This window comes from Drosophila virilis, chromosome X, assembly GCF_030788295.1.
Source record: "Drosophila virilis strain 15010-1051.87 chromosome X, Dvir_AGI_RSII-ME, whole genome shotgun sequence".
In the NCBI taxonomy this organism is placed as follows: domain Eukaryota; kingdom Metazoa; phylum Arthropoda; class Insecta; order Diptera; family Drosophilidae; genus Drosophila; species Drosophila virilis.
The window spans coordinates 14,404,421-14,424,338 of NC_091543.1; the positions used below are offsets into that span (position 1 = coordinate 14,404,421).

The 19,918-nt window shown below is 37.9% G+C and overlaps 1 protein-coding gene across 4 annotated transcripts; it reads right to left on the reverse strand.

The window, feature by feature from the left end:
- Positions 1-4,891: 4,891 nt before the first annotated feature.
- On the reverse strand, positions 4,892-19,263 carry fend (forked end). 4 transcript variants are annotated; one of them, XM_002059602.4, is made up of 5 exons: positions 19,128-19,263; positions 18,104-18,946; positions 12,526-12,573; positions 11,259-11,510; positions 4,892-11,198 (listed from the first exon to the last, which is right to left on the reverse strand). In XM_002059602.4, exons 2-5 carry the CDS (start codon positions 18,299-18,301, stop codon positions 10,758-10,760), a joined length of 939 nt encoding a protein of 312 aa, XP_002059638.1. In that variant the 5' UTR covers positions 18,302-18,946; positions 19,128-19,263; the 3' UTR covers positions 4,892-10,757. The 4 variants fall into 4 exon arrangements, with proteins under 4 accessions (XP_002059638.1, XP_032296209.1, XP_070063325.1 ...); XM_032440318.2 differs by having other exon boundaries at positions 19,124-19,263; XM_070207224.1 differs by having other exon boundaries at positions 18,104-19,263.
- Between the last annotated feature and the right edge of the window lie 655 nt (positions 19,264-19,918).

Here is a 19,918-nt window from a genome sequence, read left to right on the forward strand (position 1 = left end):
TGTATATACATATACATATATATATATATATATGTATGTATGTGTATTTTAATATCAGCTATGTTTGAAGAAATGAGTAAAACACACAAAATCAACAAGAACGTAAACATAAATGAAATAAAGCTGTTCATTTGCACTGTGGAGCATTGCTTCCTCTTGCCTTCCGTTATATATATATACATATATTTTTATATTGCTTTGTTTTGCTTTAGCAGGTGGCTGCCGGGCCAATTGAGATGGAGAGCAGGAGTGCCCGAGGGGCATGGAATATCAAGCATCAGGCATCGAATTGCCCATAACATTGTAATTGCTTTTTGATAAATGAAGCACGCGCTGCACAGCTGACGGCAACAACAACAACAACAACAACAACAACAACAACAACAAGGAACAACGGCAACTAGAACAAACAAACAAGCAGCAGCAGCAGCAGCAGCAGCAGCGGAAGCAGCGCCAGCGCAAATGAGAGTAAAATCTAAAAGGCATTGAGGCTGTGTCGCATAAAACGACTCACTCAAGTGTTGCGCCCCAGAGTCAGGGCCGGAGCTGGGGCCGGGGCCGGGGCGGGGGCCACGCACTCGGCAAGACAATTTAAAATGTTGAAAAATGCTCAGCTAATTGGCAGTTGACAGCGTTGAGAGCATGGGAATGGGAATTGTATGAGTTAGCTCGACAGAAGTGACGGTAGGGCGCGGAGGCGGCTGTAGCGGGTTGGGGTGGGGGGGGGCTATATAAATTTAATTTGGTTTATAAAAAGTGCTTGAGAACGAGTAGAATAGAAAGAGACCCAGCTGAAAGCCAAGTGGCCAGCCGACCAACAAATGCCAGCCCACAAATGCCACAGGCGAGTGCGAGCGAGCGAGCGGGAGAGAGAGTGGGTGGGTGGGTGGGTGGATGGGGGCAGGCAACCTCTGGGCGCGCTCATGTAGGTGAAGCCAACCCCGTTAGCTAACTCCAAATGGAACTTGAGATAATGCAACTTGAGATTTGTCTTGTTTAGTGTGTGGGTGCGCCCCCCCGCTTGTTTGGGGGTAAGCCAACACCCCCCCCCCCCCCCCCCTCCTCGCTCGCTCTTTTTGTATTGAAATTCAAAACAAATCCTCAAGTGGAAAAATCTGTAACGATGTTGGGGCTTAGGTAACGGCAACTCAAGATAAAAAAAAAAAAAAAACAAAAATGGGGGGAAAAAGAAAAAGTGTTACATTGTAAAAGAAATCATGTAATTGCATCGAGATATGAAGAGCTGCTCGAGTTGAGCTTAGAGAATGCTCGGCATGCTCCGAAAATATATATGTATGTGGACATGGCACACTTGTACAAATAGAAGATCGTTTCGATGTCTGGAAAACCAAAGGGAAACATAGATAAATCCATTAGGAAATCTCTTAAAGACTACAGATTAGCAGGCAATTAAAGAAATCTTGTCACAACTTTGAGTTTACTTTACCGAGGCAAAGTTGTTGGGTTAAATAAACAAGTTTCCAAAAAGCTAAAGTGGGCCAGAATTATTCATGAACAAATTTATGGCAAACGATTCCAAAAAAAAAAAAAAAAAAAAAAAAAAACAACAAGGAGTAGAAGTTGACGAAGATGCAGGAGATGGAGAAGAAACCCCATACAAATACATAAATGTAAATGTTGCAACACAATAAGCGGGGCGGCGATGTCGGTGTCGAATCCCGGCTAGCATAACTAGGTGGAACCCAACGAGTAAGCAAGCCAATTGGATAAAGGACAACGCCACGCCATCAACAAACGGTTGGGCTTCCATGGAGCCGGGCCGGGCGGCGGAGCGGGTTGGCGGAGCGGGCAACACATGCACACCCCCGACAAAAGCTGGTTTTTTTTTTTTCGTCTTTTTTTATCGTTGGCATATTTTGCGGCTCCCAATTTATATGGTAAGTGGTTATCCATTTTGTTTTTATCAACATCCAAAGCACAAAAATCGATGAGTTTAGTTGGAAAGTATATATGCATATATATATATATGTAGATATATGGATATATATGTATGGATATTCCCATGCCAACGCCAGCAAATAAAACGCAGAATGCGCTCCAATAACAAATCAAACTATATTTGCATAAACAAACCAAAATAATATTATTATAAACAATCTTTTCATACTTTTCAAAAAAAAAAAAAACATAAATAAATAGTTAGAAAAAATGCTGAACTTAAAAACTATTCACTAGAATAATTAAAACTGATGTCCAATGTGGCTGATGAGTCAGGAAATATATTGTACTTTATGCTATATATATATATATATATATACATATATATAATTAAGTTTTACACGTTAGGTTACTATAAAAAAATATATTTCAATTTATTATTTTCACTTAACGGCTACTTTTGTTGAGTACATTCAGATTTGCTTCCCGAATAAGAACTGATTTATCTAACTGTTGCGGTCGCTTAGCAAACTTCGCTTTGAGAGAGTTTGAGTCAAAATTGAGTGAAGTTTGAGCTGCGTCAGCAATTATGCGTGGGATAGTACTCTGATGGGAACATTGACAGTGGCGTGATATTTAGGGTGAATTGTTTATGTCTACCAAAGGGGGACAGTTTGATCTTGACCAATGTCGATGTTATCACCAGGCTCTTTGTTTACAATATTAGAAATGTTTATAATTGTGCTTATGCTTATGTGCTAAGTTATGTTAAAGGGTGGGTGCGACTATGGATATGTCACTCCCCCAACCATTAGAAAAGTGCCTGTCCTCAGGTGTTTAAGTTTGGATATAGTGTAACATTTTCTTCTTTTACAATTGGTATATCTCCTATTATTGTAGGTGTTTCTTCTACTTTGGGTTTTTTATATTTTATAATTAATTTCTTAGGTATGCTTTTGAACTTATATGTCAAATACAGTGTTAAACTTATTAATATGATTACAAATATGGTTATTGTAATTATCTGGAATACATTGTTAAATTTTGTATGTGCATTTATAATTTGTTTCGTTTGTACAAACGAAAGTGGTTCTAATTTTATAACATCATTGCTTACGTAAATGCTTTGAGTATAATCTAACATATTGTTTGAAATTGAAATTTCATTAATTTGCAATGAACAATTAAAGATTTTTATTATATTGTTTCCTTCTATTGTTATTTCGTTATTTATACAATTATGGTTTAATATAGTTTTTGGTAAATTCCAAGTTAAAATTATATTTGGTTCTATGTAGTTGATTTGAAAATTTTGCAAAATTTTAGTATAACTACATTCTGATGTTATTTGGTTTAAAATTCCTGTTAAACATTCATTATTAATTAATTTTTTTGTTTCTCTGCTATAAACTTTTTTATCTTGGGTAAAATATTTTTCATGAGCTATTTCTGTCAAAATATTATTATTTTCATCCGGGTATGGAATTATTTCGAATACCGGGCTTTTTATTATTTCTCGAGGAATATGGGATATTATCAGTATTTCGTTTGTATCTGATTTAAACCAAGTGGAAGTTTTTGTATTCAACAATTTCTCAGAATTAACATGCAACAAATAGTCATGTTTTAGTAATTTTGGGTTAAAAATTCCTAATCTTGTGAGCTGCATTCCCATCTCAATGTCTTCTATATATTCTGTAAAGTGTTGTAAGTTAAATATAAGGATATCTAATTTCTTTCCTTTTTGTTTCTCTTGATCTAGTTCGTTCATGATTTCTATTCCTTTGTTTATAGCTTCTATTATGTAATTTAATTCGTTAACCTGAACGCTGTTTTCTGCTAAGTTGCTTATTTTTTGTTCAATTTCTGCTTTGTCTTCTTGATCTAATGTTCCAAATAAGTATTTATATGCTGTTCCTACTATGTTAACTAAACCTCTTTTGCTGCGTTTGGCTATTTTTAAGCCGTTTATTTCTCTGTTTAATTTTTCTACTAGGTATTCGATTTGTATAAGGTTATTGAATTCTTTACTTTGTTCAATTAAATTGTTAAAAGTTTCTTCGGTTTTTGTTATATTAACCGTTAAACAGTGGAATTCGTAATCTGTCGGAATGTCTATGGTTCCTGTTTTAAATATGAGATATCCGTTATGGGCTTTGATAGGATTAATTTCAATACTCTGTGCATTTATATAGTTTACAGTTATTGATAGTAATATTATAATAATTAATTTAAGCTGGTGCTTGTATGTTTTGATCGCTGTCTGTTGTTGACCTGTAATTGTTATATTTGCTTTGATTAGTCTTCTTTTTCTTTTTGAATTTGGTTTTGTAATGTGTTATTTTCCTGCCTCTGTTAGTTTCCTCAAAATGTTTGTCGTCGATTTGTCTTAGTTCTCCTGTTTTCTTGAACGGGGTTGTCGTCTTTGATTTAACTAACGGTGAGTGTTTGTATCTAGTGTCAATTTCATAATTTGTTCGTTTTTTGTTGAGATTATTTATTAGTTTTTCTTTATTAGCTTGAGTGTCATACTCTGGTGTACCTGCATATATGAATATGTCCGCTGGTGTTCTGTTAGTCGTTTTGTGCTTTGTTTTATGATTGTACGTGTAGAGTATAGTTTCAAATTTTGTAAGTTTATTTTCGACGTCTGAGTCGCTGTTAATGATTCTTAGTTTTTCGTTAACTGTCTTATGAAATCGTTCTACGTCGGATATACCATTTTTACTAGTGGTTATATTAATATTTACTGCTTCTGATTTTAGCCATAATTGTAAAGCTGTGCACATAAAAGCTGAGTCTTTGTCTGCCTTTATTTCGATGGGTTTACCCATTTGGTTGAACACTTGTAATATAGCTCGTTTGGTTTCTAGCCAGTCTCTACTTTTTATTTCTATTAATGATGCAAATTTTGAATAGATATCAATGCAAGATAAAAATTGTTTATCTCCTACTATGTAAAAATCCATTACATATTTTTCTCGGATATTAGCGATTTCCGGAGTTATTTCGAAAGTTAATTTTGTATCTCTGTGTTCTGTTTTTGCGATGTTGCAAATCTCACATTCATTTATTAGATTTTGAATTAAATTTTGATAATCTGGGAAATAGTGGGTTTCTTTGAACCAATTGATAGTTTTTTCAATTCCTGGGTGTAATAATTCTTTGTGCTTTTTTAATATTAATTCTTTGAATTCTGCGTATGTTTGAAGGTCTATTAATTTTGTACTAGTTTTCATTGCCTTTGTTGAATTATTCGGACTTATTATTTCTAAGTAGGCTTCTTGAAAAATTGGAAAATCTGCTTCGTTGTGGAAGTATAGCACACTTTTCTTTGTGCATAAGTATTCTTTTATTAATTCTTTGGCATGCGTATTAGTCATGTCTTTGTACGTAATTTTTATGTTGGTTTTGTGAAAGTAATTCGTAACTTTTGTTTCGTTCTCGGTTCCTTTTTCAAATTCTATTTGTCGATTATAATAATTAAGTGGTCTTTCTGTGATTTGTAAATGGTTACTGTTGTCTTCTTGAGCACTATGTATTGTTGCTCTTGTGCTAATTGTATCTTCGCCTAAGAAGTTTTCGTTTAATTGAATTCTGGACAGAGCATCTGCCACATAATTTTCTTTTCCTGGGACGTATTTAATTTGGAAATCAAACTCATTTAGCTTGATCTTCCACCTTTGTAATTTCATGTTAGGTTCTTTCATATTATTTAACCAGACGAGTGGTCTGTGATCACTAAGGATTTGAAATTGTCGACCAAAAAGATAGGACCTAAAGTATTTAGTGGCCCAAACGATTGCTAATAATTCTTTTTCAATCGTTGAATAATTTAACTCATGCTCGTTGAGAGTTCTACTTGCATAGCATATAGGCTTATGCTCTTGCGAAAGGACGGCCCCTATTGCCATATTACTTGCGTCTGTAGTTAATGAAAATGGTTTTTCGAAGTTAGGGTATATTAAAATTGGGTCGGATGTTATGAGTACTTTTAGCTTTTCAAACGCTAGTTCGTAGTCTCTGTCTTTTATATTGATTTTTGCTCCCTTTTTTAATTTAAGTGTTAATGGTTTTACTATATTAGCGAAATTTGGTATAAATTTCCTATAGAAACCACATAATCCTAGAAATGATTTAATTTCTTTTGGGGTTTTTGGAATTGGGAATTTGACAATTGCTTGTATCTTGTTGGGATTTGGTTTTATACCCTCAGTTGTGATGATGTGACCGAGAAATTCAGTTTCTTTTCTCATAAACTCGCATTTATCCAACTGTAGTTTTAAGTTAGCTTCTCTAAGCTTCTTAAATACCTTTTGTAGCGACAAAATGTGTTCCTCCAATGAAGTGGAAAAAATAATAATGTCGTCTAAGTAGACCAGACAATCTTTAAAAATTAAATCTTCTAAGAGATTGTTCATACAACGTTGGAACGTTGCAGGTGCATTCTTAAGACCAAATGGCATGCGAGTGTACTCGTAATGGCCATGTTTAGTCGAAAATGCGGTCTTGGGTATTGAACCAGGATCCATTTGGATTTGGTGGAAGCCTTTGGCTAGATCAATGGTTGTGAAATATTGACATTTTCCAAGTTTGTCTAATATTTCATCCATGATCGGGATAGGGTATTTATCATTAATAGTTAGTTCATTGAGATTGCGGTAATCTATGACTAACCGGAACTTTTGCTTTCCAGATGCATCGTTTTTCTTTGGAACGATTATTACTGGTGAGCAGTAAGGGGATTTGGATTTACGTATGATATTTTGTTTTATCATATCGCTTATTTGTTTATTTACTTCCTCATCGTATATTTGAGGATATTTGTATGGACGCTTGTAAATTGGGTCCTCATGTTTTGTTAGAATTTTGTGTTTAATTGTACTAGTGAAAGTCAAATTGTCACCTTCATGGTACTGGATATCACGAAATTCATGTAAAACTTTTTTTATTTTTTCTTTTTCTTCTGAGTTTAGGTGCTCTAGCCTAAACTCATTGTTTTCTATTAATTCATTATTAATAGCGAAGTTAAATGGTCTGTCCTCTGTTGAGGGTGGATCAAGGCACTCTTGTGCGGTCATGTCCTCTTCGACCTCTTCGTCGTTATATCTAAAACAAAAGTTAAATTCTCCTAAGGTTACGGATCCTTGTGCATAGTCTATTTTTGCTTGACATGCCTCAAGGTATTCTCTCCCAATCAGAACATCATAATGCTCTGAGAAGTCGTGAATATAGAATTTTTGTTTGCTCGGACAAATTTTGCTTGCTCCTAATCGTATACTTTGTTTTAATTCAATAACACCATTTATGGTGTGAACCTTTAATGTTTCGTTGTAAACTGGAAAATTTAAGCGGTTTGTTTTCATTAGATTTATGGTTGAACCTGTGTCGATGACACATTTTAGAACTTCGTCATTCATAATCAATTTTATGAATGGATTTCTTCTGTTTGTTCCGAGGCTTGCTGATGAAAATTTTCGGATGTATCCATTTTCATCTGCCCACTGTTACTATCTCTTTGACGTTTAGTCGGAGGGTTTGGTGCATTCAAGCGTGAATGGGACTGATTTTGGTAGTTTAAGGGATTTTGGTATCTACCTTGACTTAATTTCTGTTGGAACTCGTGGTGAGCTTTCTGATTGTCTTCGGACTTATTATGCTGTTTATTTTGTGCGTGATAACTCTGATTCGTGTTGGAATAGCCACTTGAAATGGTGGTTGGGTTAGCATTTTGCTGATAATTTCCCATGTTCCTACGATTGTTATTTGGATTTCCCTGAACATTATTATTTTTAGGTTTTTCAGTAACGCTATTTTCATATAATCCCTCTCTTTGAGCTACTTGCTTTAGTTTTTGTGTCGACGTAATGTCGTGTCTGGCTAACATCATGAAAAGCCTATCTGGTAATTTTTTTGTAATAACATCTTTGATTGTGTTATTCATAGCATTTGTATAAAGGGTTGTATTGCTAGGTATATTTTCTAGTGCTAACTTATTTAAAATAACAAAAGATTTATTCTCGAGCTCCTCGATGAACTTACGGACGTTTCCTTGGTAATTCGTGTTGTATAAGCGTCGAAGGAGTTCTTCAAATGGTGTCTGCACTTTGTATTCTTCAATCAATGCGTTTCTCAGCTCCTGCCAAGTGTTGGCTGCTGTCCTTTGTGATATTCTCTGAGCATCTCCTGTGACTTGCAATTCGATGGCTCCGTATAAGATGCTATGTTGTCTAACATCTCGGGTTGGATACAGGTGTAGGATGTAATCTATCCTTTTAATGAAGGCGTTTAGTTGATCCGTTGATCCGTCAAAGCTTGGCACCTGTCTAAGTTGTGAAAGGGCCTGGTTGAGGTGTTGTTCTGATAATTCCATTGTCATCTTGGTGTAATACACTTTTTTTTGAATAGTTTTGAGTTTGTAGGTTTGAACTTTATTGTTCTTTGATTTTGCACTTTTATTTTAAGTTAAAGTTTGTGATGGATTATTGTGCAAATGTTTTTTTTTTTTTTTTTGTGTGTGTGTCTTAAAAAGACTCAGTAATAACGTATTGCAGGGATCAAACGATATGCAAAGCCAGTCGTTATTAACTGTAGTAGCTTTATTGCCCAAAGGGTCAATATTATTAAGCTACTAATGACCCGAAGGTTCTTGTGCGGATACGTATTCGAGAAAATTTTTATTACACTCCGACAACACTTTCGGTCGCGATTGTGCGTTAGATCTGGGAATTAATTATCCTTTAGCGATCTTTAATTTTTCCCGACGTATCCTACCGGCTGCGCCAATTAAGTTTTACACGTTAGGTTACTATAAAAAAATATATTTCAATTTATTATTTTCACTTAACGGCTACTTTTGTTGAGTACATTCAGATTTGCTTCCCGAATAAGAACTGATTTATCTAACTGTTGCGGTCGCTTAGCAAACTTCGCTTTGAGAGAGTTTGAGTCAAAATTGAGTGAAGTTTGAGCTGCGTCAGCAATTATGCGTGGGATAGTACTCTGATGGGAACATTGACAGTGGCGTGATATTTAGGGTGAATTGTTTATGTCTACCAAAGGGGGACAGTTTGATCTTGACCAATGTCGATGTTATCACCAGGCTCTTTGTTTACAATATTAGAAATGTTTATAATTGTGCTTATGCTTATGTGCTAAGTTATGTTAAAGGGTGGGTGCGACTATGGATATGTCACTATATATACATATATATATATATAATGTATATGTTTATGTTAGTAATTTCGGTGCGCACCGAATTTTGTATGCTCTTTTCCGGCTAATCAGTTGACTTTGATTTATATGTATATGTTTATTGACAAGTTGTAGCTACGTTTAGTTGAGCCTATTGAGCTTCTACTTTTAGTCAACAGCAACAACAACAACAACAAAAATACAAAAAAAAAAACGGTGAGTAAACAAAATGTTAGCACATAAACTAGCTGGCAAAAACAACTGCAAGTTGGTCCGATTTTGAAAAGCAATCAGCAGTTGCTAGCCATAGATAAAATATATACTACATCTATATATTTATAATTAGATCAGACAAACAGATATTTATATTAAACAAGTGTCGATTGCTTAGCCTCTGCTGCTCTCTACTGCTGCTTAAACTATATAGGAAACTTTGACCTGGAAAAGAGCTGGATAGAAAACAAATAAATAATTATATATATATATATATGCAATATATATGTATGTATATATTATAAACAAATGCTCGCAATGACACTTAAATATTTACAGGCATTTTGCGTAGCGAAGCTTTCTTTTCTTTTCTTAAACTTTTCGTGTTTTGTTGTTGTTGTTTTTCTTGTTGACACGCTCAAGTACTTAATTGATTTTCATTTTGTATATATATTTAGTTTACGTTTTGCTTTGAATTTGTAATGCATTTTAGCTAGTTATACATATTAAAATAAAAAAAAAAAAATTTTTTTTTTTTTTGAAAAATATTCCATTTTGATTTTAGTTAAATTTGAGTTTTGTTATGATTTTATTTAAAGTGTTTTTGCTTTTGTATTTTTCTTGCATATATTATATAGACGACGAATTGAAAACGGCATGCGATCTTTAAGTTTGATTTTGTATTTGTTGTTTTTATTTATTTTTATTTTTATTTTATTTTTTAGGTTTTTTTTTTTTTTTTTATTTTGAAATATTTGTTTTGTTCATTTGAGTTTTGAAAAAGCGACGCGACGAGCAAAAAATTGTATGTTGCATAAAAATTTGTAGCAATTTGTTGCATTTAGTTTGGTGTATTTAGTTGGTTGGCCGAGGCCCCTAGATTATGTCTAAATACGCGTTTGTATATAGCATATGCAATATGTATATATAACTATGATATATGTATGTATATAGTGTACGCGTTAATGTATATAGGTATTACATTTATCCATATATATATATATATATATATATATATATATATATATATATATATATATATATATACATAAATGTATTTATGACTGTTTTGTTTTTGGCCTAAACACTAAAAAGGTAAAACTTAAACATACGATTGAGCGAACTTCTTTTATCTTTTCTCCTTTCTTATGCTTTTTGGACTTGATGTAAGATACTTGTTTCGATAACTACATATGATTTAATACGTATATGTATGTTGATGTATATGATGTAGTTGTTGTAGGTTACATATATGTTGTGCGTGTGTGTGTGTGTTTGTGTGTGTGTGTGTGTGTGTGGGTGTGTTGTCTATGCTATGTACAATTTGGGTGCAGAATATCACATAGTCAGACATATACGACTACAAGTTCTCTTTTCTTCCTATTTTTTTTTTTTTGTTTTGTTTTGTTTAGTTACTTTTCAGTTTTGTATTTTCTTTGCTTTTTAACCGCCTACACATGCAGCGTGGAGTTGTCCATGGAGAGCCGCGAGCGACGTCCGCTTAGCAGCGAGGCGGTGTCCGCATCCCCATCAGACGCCCGCTTGCGCTGTGGACGCAGAAACAGGAACATGACCAACAGTGCCAGGAAGAAAGCCAACGCACCAAATGCCGGATACACAACGCCGCTCAACTGACTGGCCGTGGGCAGCGCACTGATTATGTACACACGGTCCGTGGGTCGAGAACGCTGTAAAATTGTTGTTGGTATTGTTGTTGTTGTTGCTGCTGCGGCTGCGGCTGCTGTTGTTGTTGTAATTGTTGTAACTGGTGCTGTCACGGGCATAAGGGGCAACAAGCTTGGATTTGTCCAAGAATTGGCTGCCGCTGCCGCCGACAGCAGCTGATGTGTGTCCACATTGAGCTTCAGTGAGCGACGCATCAGGCCCGTTAGCTGCGAAACAGTATGGATGACAATTTGGACGCGGTCAAAGCGTTAGCTGGACTGGCTTACCTTATGCTTACAGGTCACCTGTATGTTGTAGACCGTATCCGGCCAGAGTGATAGTTCGGCGCGTGCAGTGTCTGTTAGCAGGTTGCCCATGAGGCCGCCGCCGGATACCTCCCAGGTGATCAGGCATTGACGGGATGCGTTCGCAATCAACTCGTCCCAACCGATGTCGGTCAGCACCAGAGCACCCTGACGCTGGGCGTGGTGTACGCGCAGCTCAAAGGGCGCCAATTGCCTTTGGCAGTTTTGCCAGCACTATCGTTGGTAAGCACGGATTAAGATAGGATAGTTAGCATTTGGAACAGGGCATTCGGATAGCATCATTAAATACATACTATAGGGCATATAACCGCTTTATGCGCTAAGAGTCACAAATGCGGCGCTCGCAAATTGGCAACGCAATTTCGTCAGCCGCCCGCAGCTATCAACAGCGAAAACATTTAACCCATTAATGTGTTCACGTTTTCGTCCATTCTCAAAAGTGATTCCATCCGAAAGACAACATTTTCAGCATGTTTCATTTGAAAACTAATTTTAAGCGCTTTAATAGTTTAGCAATACGATTTTTCTGCGCGCCATTCAAAACACTGGCCATTGTGCAAGTATTTATTGTTATCGATAAGTTTGCTTTGACTGAAATCTGATGCGCCAGTATTGGGCAATTTTGCACTTTTGTCTTTTTGTTGCTCTGTTTTTTTTTTTCTTTTTCTTTTGGGGCAGTGAGTACCGCAAGCTGTGCCAGCTTAATTGTTTTTGTTTTATTGAAACAGTGCCGGTTGATTGTTTGATGAATTCTCGTTAAAAAATTTGACTAGCAACTGAAATGGAATGCTCCACAAATTGAATACTTGATTTACAGAAAAAATGTTGGCGCTATGCACTCAGAGCTTGTTATGCGAAAGTATTCGGTTTCAAGTAAGAAATGAATGAACATCTCTTAATTAATAGACTAACAACATTTACATTCTTCAGTAAATGCATGTTCTGATTTGTTTGTAGTCAAATTACCATTTGCGAGCGATTAATTATACATATATGGCTAACAGAATATTTATCCAAAATAACGTTTAAGGCTAATACAATTTTGTCAGCGAGCACAATAATGGGTTAAGAGGCAACATAACGGTTATTAACTGTTGGTTCAGAGCTGTTCGGGCTGCTGTTATTGCATCTAACCGCTGTATACATACATATGTACTTATCATATAGAGTGCTGTGTGCAGGGGTGGGGAGTGGGGAGTGGGGAGTAGGGGCTCGCGACTGTACTTACATTTTTGCAATCAACGAAATCCGTGCAATAATGCCAATCCCTCGCAAACTGAAATAAAAGAAGAAAAAGAAGTGGAAGTATTTTAAGAGATGAGGCAAAAACCAGAACAACCGACACATACAAAAAAGTTAGTTAGTGGGCGTGGCCTAATCGAATTTTAAGTAAGCTAGAAAAAGTAATCAGGCACAGCGCCGCAGGCAACTGGCCGAGGACAACGCCACAGCATTGCCATTACCAACAATAGACGCAAATTTGTAACTGTAATATGAAAAGGCCTGACTGCAAAAAAAAAGCCAAAGCACACAGATAAAAGACTAGCGGTTTCTCTGTGTGTGTGTGTGTGAGAGAGAGGAAGAGGGAGAGAGTGCGTGTGTCTGTTTGTATAAATGACCGCAAAGTTGTATGGCGAATTGAAATTTTCACGCTGTCGGCAGGAGATGAAACTGTGAACTAACTGGACATGGCGACGACGACGGCGACTGTGACTGCGTCGTATATATGTATATGTATGTGTGTGTGTTGAATGCTATATGCCTCTGCCTGCTTAGCCTTTGTCAACTGTCGCTTTAGCTACGCAGCAGCGACAGCTGGACAACGTTCTGGGTAGCAAAGCAATGAGTTCTAAGGCACAGCAGCAGAGCCCGGTTCCCAGTGGCTGTCCGTTTAGTTTATGAATGAGCACGCAGACAAATGAATGAATGTGCTGATGCGAACTGAGAATGAGAAGGAGATGGAGATGGAGATGGAGATGGAGATAGGGACAGGAACAGGGACAGGGACTTTGACTGTGACTGTGACTCTGCCGACTGGAACGAGATGGCGGGCATCAGCAACCAGCAACCAGCATTCTGGAGCGGCATCGGCAGCAGCAGGAGCACTTTGTCATCATTACACAATAAGGCGGCCAGATAAACGAGCATGCCAAAAGGAAAATCGCAAAGACAACATATTTTCCGCTCAATTGAATTTTTGGCCTTTGCGAAACAACTTGGGCGATAAGTAACAACAATAAGGCGGCAAATGAATGAATGAATGTGTGTGTGTGTGTGTGGCACTGGCAATACCAATTAGAGATGGCAACGTGATTTTTTTTTTTTTTTGATTGCCCATCGCATCGTTAACATAATTGTAATTGTAATTGCAATATTACATACATGTGCTTTATGTGAGGTTATGAGATATACAAAACCGTTAATTGGGCATTTGCCACATTTATACATGTCTATGTATATGCATCAATGTGTGCTCTAATTGAGGTTATGTTACCGAATGGAGAACAAGAAGTCGGCTATAATTAATGTGAGCTTTCAATAGCTGAGCTGCTTAATTTATACGATTTCCCAATGTATTCCTTTGATTTGCATGCATGTAAAACATTGAACATGCTTCTTCATTGTAAAATTTAAAAGTTGGTTGCACATTTGTGCGTGTCACGTTGCCATCTTTAGTTGGCTGATGAAAACGAAACGCACCGCACGCTCAATGAAAACGCTGAGCAGGCAAGTCCGGTCGACATAGTCCGTTCCAGACCGTGTTCCGACCGTTTCCCCTTGCCAGGGAGTGCGTCTTGCGGCCTACCTGGCATAGTTGTTGGCCCATATAAATTAAACGCAGGCAGCGAACAATTTTTACATGCAATTGCCCACGGTATTGGACATCGCTTCACACCCAGGCCACATAAATTACCCATCCAGGTCAGTTTTGAGCAGTTTTATGAGCTGCCGCTGCCGCTGCCGCCACCAATGCCCATTGCCCAGTTGAGCAGTTGAGCAGTTTCAGTGGCACGTAGTCGCCAAAATGCTGCGCTTGTCAATTATTGAAGACCCGTCGGAACAGATTCCACCACCAGCCAAAGGCTACGTGCTCGGCATACCCAATTGGCATTACGAATTGAACTGTGCCTGTGTTCTCAAACAGCTTGCGACGATTTCTTAACGCACACCCCCAATAGGAAAAAAAGTCACCCGAATGCAAGGAACAAAGTCTTCGGATGCTGCCAACTTTTATGGTGTTAATTTGGCGCTGATTGTGGCTCGTTGGGTGGGTTGGTGGCCTCTGTCGGGGATTAGAGCCGGACAGGCGTGAAATTAGCCACAGTGCATACGGTCGCCGCTTGCAGGCAACCCTTAAAGGTCAACGGATTGCATTTGCCAGTTGGATCAAAGCACGAATTCTATCGCGTTGACATTAGGGGAGACGCCAACGATTTCCAAAAGGAATTCAATGAAGCCACCACTTTACGTTTCAGTTGAAAGAAGCATTTGAAGCTTTACAAAAAAAAAAAAAAAAACGATTAAAGTTTTCCATTTAATACCGATTTCTATTGAAACGCATTCCATACATATTATAAATTGTTCAATTCATGGAATTGATATTGATTCAAAAGTCAAAGGAATCTGACCTAATAATTGGTGCAAGAGAAGAGAGAACGGTTTAAAATCTAGGCATATCATATATCATATATGTACCATTTATCCTATCATATCATATCATATTCCCTTCTATTCCATCATATCATTTATAACATATATCATTTATATCACGTTTTTACATTTGGCTTTTCACAGAAATCGATCAATCGGATTGATTGAAACAGTCTTGACCAGTGTTGCAAACACCAATATATTTTGGAAGCTAATTGCCAATTGCCTGTCTTAAAGTTTCGTACAGTTGATTCTCCATACATTTCTCAAATCGGTAAGCTCAAGTTTTGACTCAAATCTTTGTTAATCGTACATTATGGAAACTGCCCGTTCTACTGAAAATATCGTAAGCTGTAGATATTTTCATACAGAGTTTTCGGGCTAAATCAAACAACGAAAATTTCCTCTCGTGTACTCAAGGCATATCTACTCAAATGTCTAAACTTAAATCAACATAATTAAAATGAAAACTGACTGCCAGAAGAAAATCATTTATTTACGCGTTTTTCAACACTTTTTTGTGACATTTTCTCTTCATGAATCGCCGATTAACTTCAAGCGAATACAACAGGAGCAAAACCCAAAGCATCAAACGTCATTTAAATGCTTGAAAAATCTATAAATTATAATTAAAAAATAATACGGCACGCAACGTGTGTCACGTACCGTTTAACACATTAAAAGGTTCTAGTCGGAAGCTCCCGACTAGGAAATACCCTGCACCCTCTTCTTGCAACACCAAATAGTATAGTATTCTAGAAGCTATATGCCATCTTTAGTGACTCTAGCTCTTATTATTTACCAGAACTGCCCAAAAAACAGGATTTCGATATAGATTCTTATCGATAACTTGCAAACGGGGCAAGTTATCGATTAACGGAAACGGGCACAAGGACGACCTACAGCTAATAGCTTATAGGTTCTGAGATCCTTGCGTTCATACATACGGACAGACGGACGGACATGACTAGATCGACTCGGCTATTGATGCTGATCAAGATTATATACACTATAGGGGCTCGGATGTGCCTTTTGCTCAAATACAATATACCCTTACATCCATTTTGAATGGGTTCAGGGTATAAAAAAAAAACACAATTATGCTTTAATAATAACATTCTGTCGCATTTTGTTAAAATAATTGCATTAATTAAATCACTTGTCGGAGAATTTTGCGTTTTTTGATAGACGCAGACGAAACACAGTTTGGCTTTCAGTCACGTAACGAGTTATTATTATTGTTGTTTGTAAATTGTTAACACAATTTCGACAGCTACCGCAATTAGCATTAAAAATACGGCTATTAAAATATTATCCGCAAGTGTTTCTGGAATGTAAATCACAATCAGCGTTTCTTTATTATCGAGAAATAGTTCGGGTCTAATGATTAAGTTGAGCTTCTCTTAACGATCCAGAAACATTTCTGGTTTATAAATCGAACTAAGATTATCTTTAATATCTGGATTTACTTTCTGGTTATAAATTAAGTTGAGCTTTTCTATTTTCTCTACAAATATTTATGGAATGTAAATCAAAGTAAGCTTTTCTCGATTATCGAGAAATATTTCGGGTTCATAGCTCAAATTGAAACAGAATTATTTCCCGACTATAAATCGGACTAAGCTTATCTTTATGTTTCCTAAATATTTTCTGATTTTTTCTGCTTTCTTTATTATTCAAAACTATCTCTGGATTCTTTATTATCCGAACATATTTCTGTTATATGGATCAAATTGAAGCAGAAATATTGGGCAAACAGGGATTAAATATAATTTATATATTATTGTATTATCCAAAAATGTTTCCTGATTATAAATTAAATTGAACTTTTTTATATTATCCAGAACTACTTCTGGGTTATACATGAAGTTGAGCTCCTGCTTAGTATTCAATCGAGCTTGTCGATATGATGCAGAAATATGTCTAGATTATAAATCAAATTAAGGTTCCCGACATGAAAGACGTAATGCCCCTCCATTATCTAGGCCCTCAGAGAGATTTCGCTCTTGTTCTTACAATCATTTAATTGTATAAAATTGTGCTCGTTTTTCTTCATTCTTTCATTTGTTCTTTAAACGAGATTTGAATACTTGTTTCCACAGTCATTCAATAAAAATGAAATGAATTTGTACGCAACCCTCCCCTGCTCGCGGCTTCGAGGCTTCTCTGTCCGCCAACTCCGCAGGGGAACACGCGGAAGCACACCCAATGGCCCTGCGGCATTGTGGCTCCTTGCTCGATCTCCCTCCCTCCCAGTTGCCTAATCTCTATTAGCTGCGCTATGACTGGCGTGGACCACCCAGCTGACATTGTCAACTGACAGCGACAGCTACCTGAGAAGCAGCGGCAGCGATGTCAGCGAGCAGATAAAGGCGACCAGCCGCATTAAAAAACAACTAAGAATATTATAGTCGGATGTTAACGACGTTGCAATACTCTGCTTTCCCAACAAAAACGAGTCAAAAGTGGCATGAACAATATCAATAAAATCTGGATGATAATATAGACGATTCTAGGGTCAGGCGCGTATAAAAAAAAAAAACAAGAAAATCTTCAATTTTAGTTGAGTTCTTAGCAGAAAGAAAAGAGAAGAATTTGTGTGTATTTCCAGTGTTGTGAAAGCTTGAAGCAATTGCAAGGCATCTTCGATTAAGCTGGTCACACTTCAGCCGTGTTTGTCTAGAAAGCGATCTATTAGAGGATGGTCGTTAGCAACTCATCCAATTGCCTGCAAGTCCTTTAACTGTCCCTCACAAACAGGCGTTGCTGTAATACTTTTGACACCTTATCGAAGGTGCGAGTATTTAAACAAAATTGGGAGAAAACCCCTAGCTAAGCGTCAAACACAGCAGTTGAACCAATAGACTCCCGCTCACGTTTACGTATAGAGTAAACAAAACGTTTTCCCGTCGCCGTTTGCCCTGCCCTGCCCGACCCTGCCGTGCCCTGTCCTGCCCTTTGCCTGTGCTGTCTGTCTGTCAGGCCCATTGTCATTGCCCAACTGGACAAGCGGGGCTGCGTTTGGGCTGCTGCCGAGACGCTAACCTTGAAGTCGCGCTCGAGAGTCTCTCGGAGCAGTCGAGCGTACCGTATAAACTACACATACAAGTGTCCATCAAGTGCGTCTTATCTTTAGTGGCCTGAGCCGGGCTTACCTGCTGATAGCAGCTTTGGCGGCATCTGGTTAGCTGCTTGCTGCCGAATGGCGTTGCAGCCGCTGCTGCTGCCGCAGCCGCTGCCTGCGTCTCGGTTGCCTGCAGCTGGATGGCAGCGTTAGCATTCGCATCCTTCGGTAGCTGTGCCACAGATTGGGCGGTGACCAGAACTAGCGCTAGTGCAATTGACTGGAACATGTTTTGTTGCTGTTTTTGTTTTCTCTCCCTCTCTCTCTCTCTCTCTCGCTATCTCTTCTTTGTTGTTGCTGTTGCAGTTTGAAGTGCGCGTGGGCGTGGGCGTGGGCGTACGCCTGGGGCGTTCACAGATTGATTAATTGATTGATTTTGTTTTGTTTATTTTTGTATCAAGTGCTGTTGATGTTCTTCTTCTTCCTGTTGTTGTTGTTGTTGCTGTTTGGTTAGGCCCATAGTACGCGATGACTGTGACGACAGCGACGTCAACGTTGACGTCGACTGCATTTAGCGACGCAGCGCACGCAGCACGTTTTGTGTATTTCTGTTTGTTTTTGTTGTTGTTGTTGTTGTGTGTGTGTTGTGATTTGGCGATTGCTTATTGCAGCAACAATAACTGGACTGAAGCTAAAGGCATGCTGCGAATGCTACACGCAGAGAGTAACTGTAACTGTAGCTGAAGTTCGTTTATGTCGTTTAGTTTCGTTTCAAATTTTCTTTTTGGAAGGCGAGCGGGGTTTACTTATGGGTAAATGTCCCGGTCTGGGAAGCAGCCGTTTCGGGGCGCTGGTTTGACTAACAACATGTGCCGTGGCCCTGACTCCGGCTCTGCGCAGCTTGTTTAAGTTTCTTATATCAGGTAAGTTGGCACTGGCACCATAAAAAAAAAAACAAAAAACAGAACACAAACAAATAACACACGACAACAATAAATAAAACGTGCACACACAACAAGAGCAGCAGCAGCAGAAGCAGCAGCAGCAGCAGCGGCAGCGGCAGCGGCAACAAAAAAAAAAAAAAACTAAATAAATAAATAACAACACCAACGGACAAGGCGAGAAACGACTGCGACTTCGACTTCGACTGCGACTTCGACTTCGACTGCGACTGCGACAGCGACAGTGACAATGACTGAGGGCGAAGGCGAAACCAACCAACGTCGTCGAGGATAAATGCTGCACTAACGGAAAACGAAAACTGAACCAGAACCAGGCTGCGAGATAACACACAAGTACACACACACACACGCAGGCACACAGGCAAACACACACACACACACACGGGCACACTCATGCACACGAACGCACACAGCGCCCCGGAGAGCAGAGTAAAAGAAAGGGCTGCTTCACACAGCTGATACAGCCGTAAAATGGCTATATTCTAGCTTTTTTTTAAAATAATTTCAGCGCATTTCAATATTTATAAAGTTAGTTTGTTAGATAATTTATGCATGCTAAAGTTATTTAATTTCGAAAGCAAACAAATTATTAGAACTTGGAAACTGTTTAAAAAATCTTCTCCTTTAATTAAAGTTTTATGCTGGGCTCCCTGTTCGATGTTTACAAAATTAACCAAAAAAAAAAAAATGTAATTACGCCACATTTATGGCGTTATTTTATGGAGTGCAGAAAGACAAGCTTATTTTGTCCTTGACATACGAATGTCCATATGTTAGCTGCATTATACACACAACTCGCCTTTTTTCGGCTAAATTTGTTGGCAAGGCCACCGCGAGTTTATACAACACTTGCCGCTCATACTGAAAAGGGGCGTCAGTCAGTGGTTGCTGCTCGAACATGATGCCCAACACCGAACACGAACATGTTTGAAACGGTATTTGAA

Excerpts from the sequence above, each read along its gene's own strand:
- fend (XM_002059602.4), bottom strand. The coding sequence starts at position 18,301 with ATGTTCCAGTCAATTGCACTAGCGCTAGTTCTGGTCACCGCCCAATCT. Across the intron at positions 12,574-18,103 it reads GCCAAAGCTGCTATCAGCAG|TTTGCGAGGGATTGGCATTA; the intron begins GTAAGCCCGGCT and ends CTTTTATTTCAG. Across the intron at positions 11,511-12,525 it reads ATTTCGTTGATTGCAAAAAT|TGCTGGCAAAACTGCCAAAG; the intron begins GTAAGTACAGTC and ends TACCAACGATAG.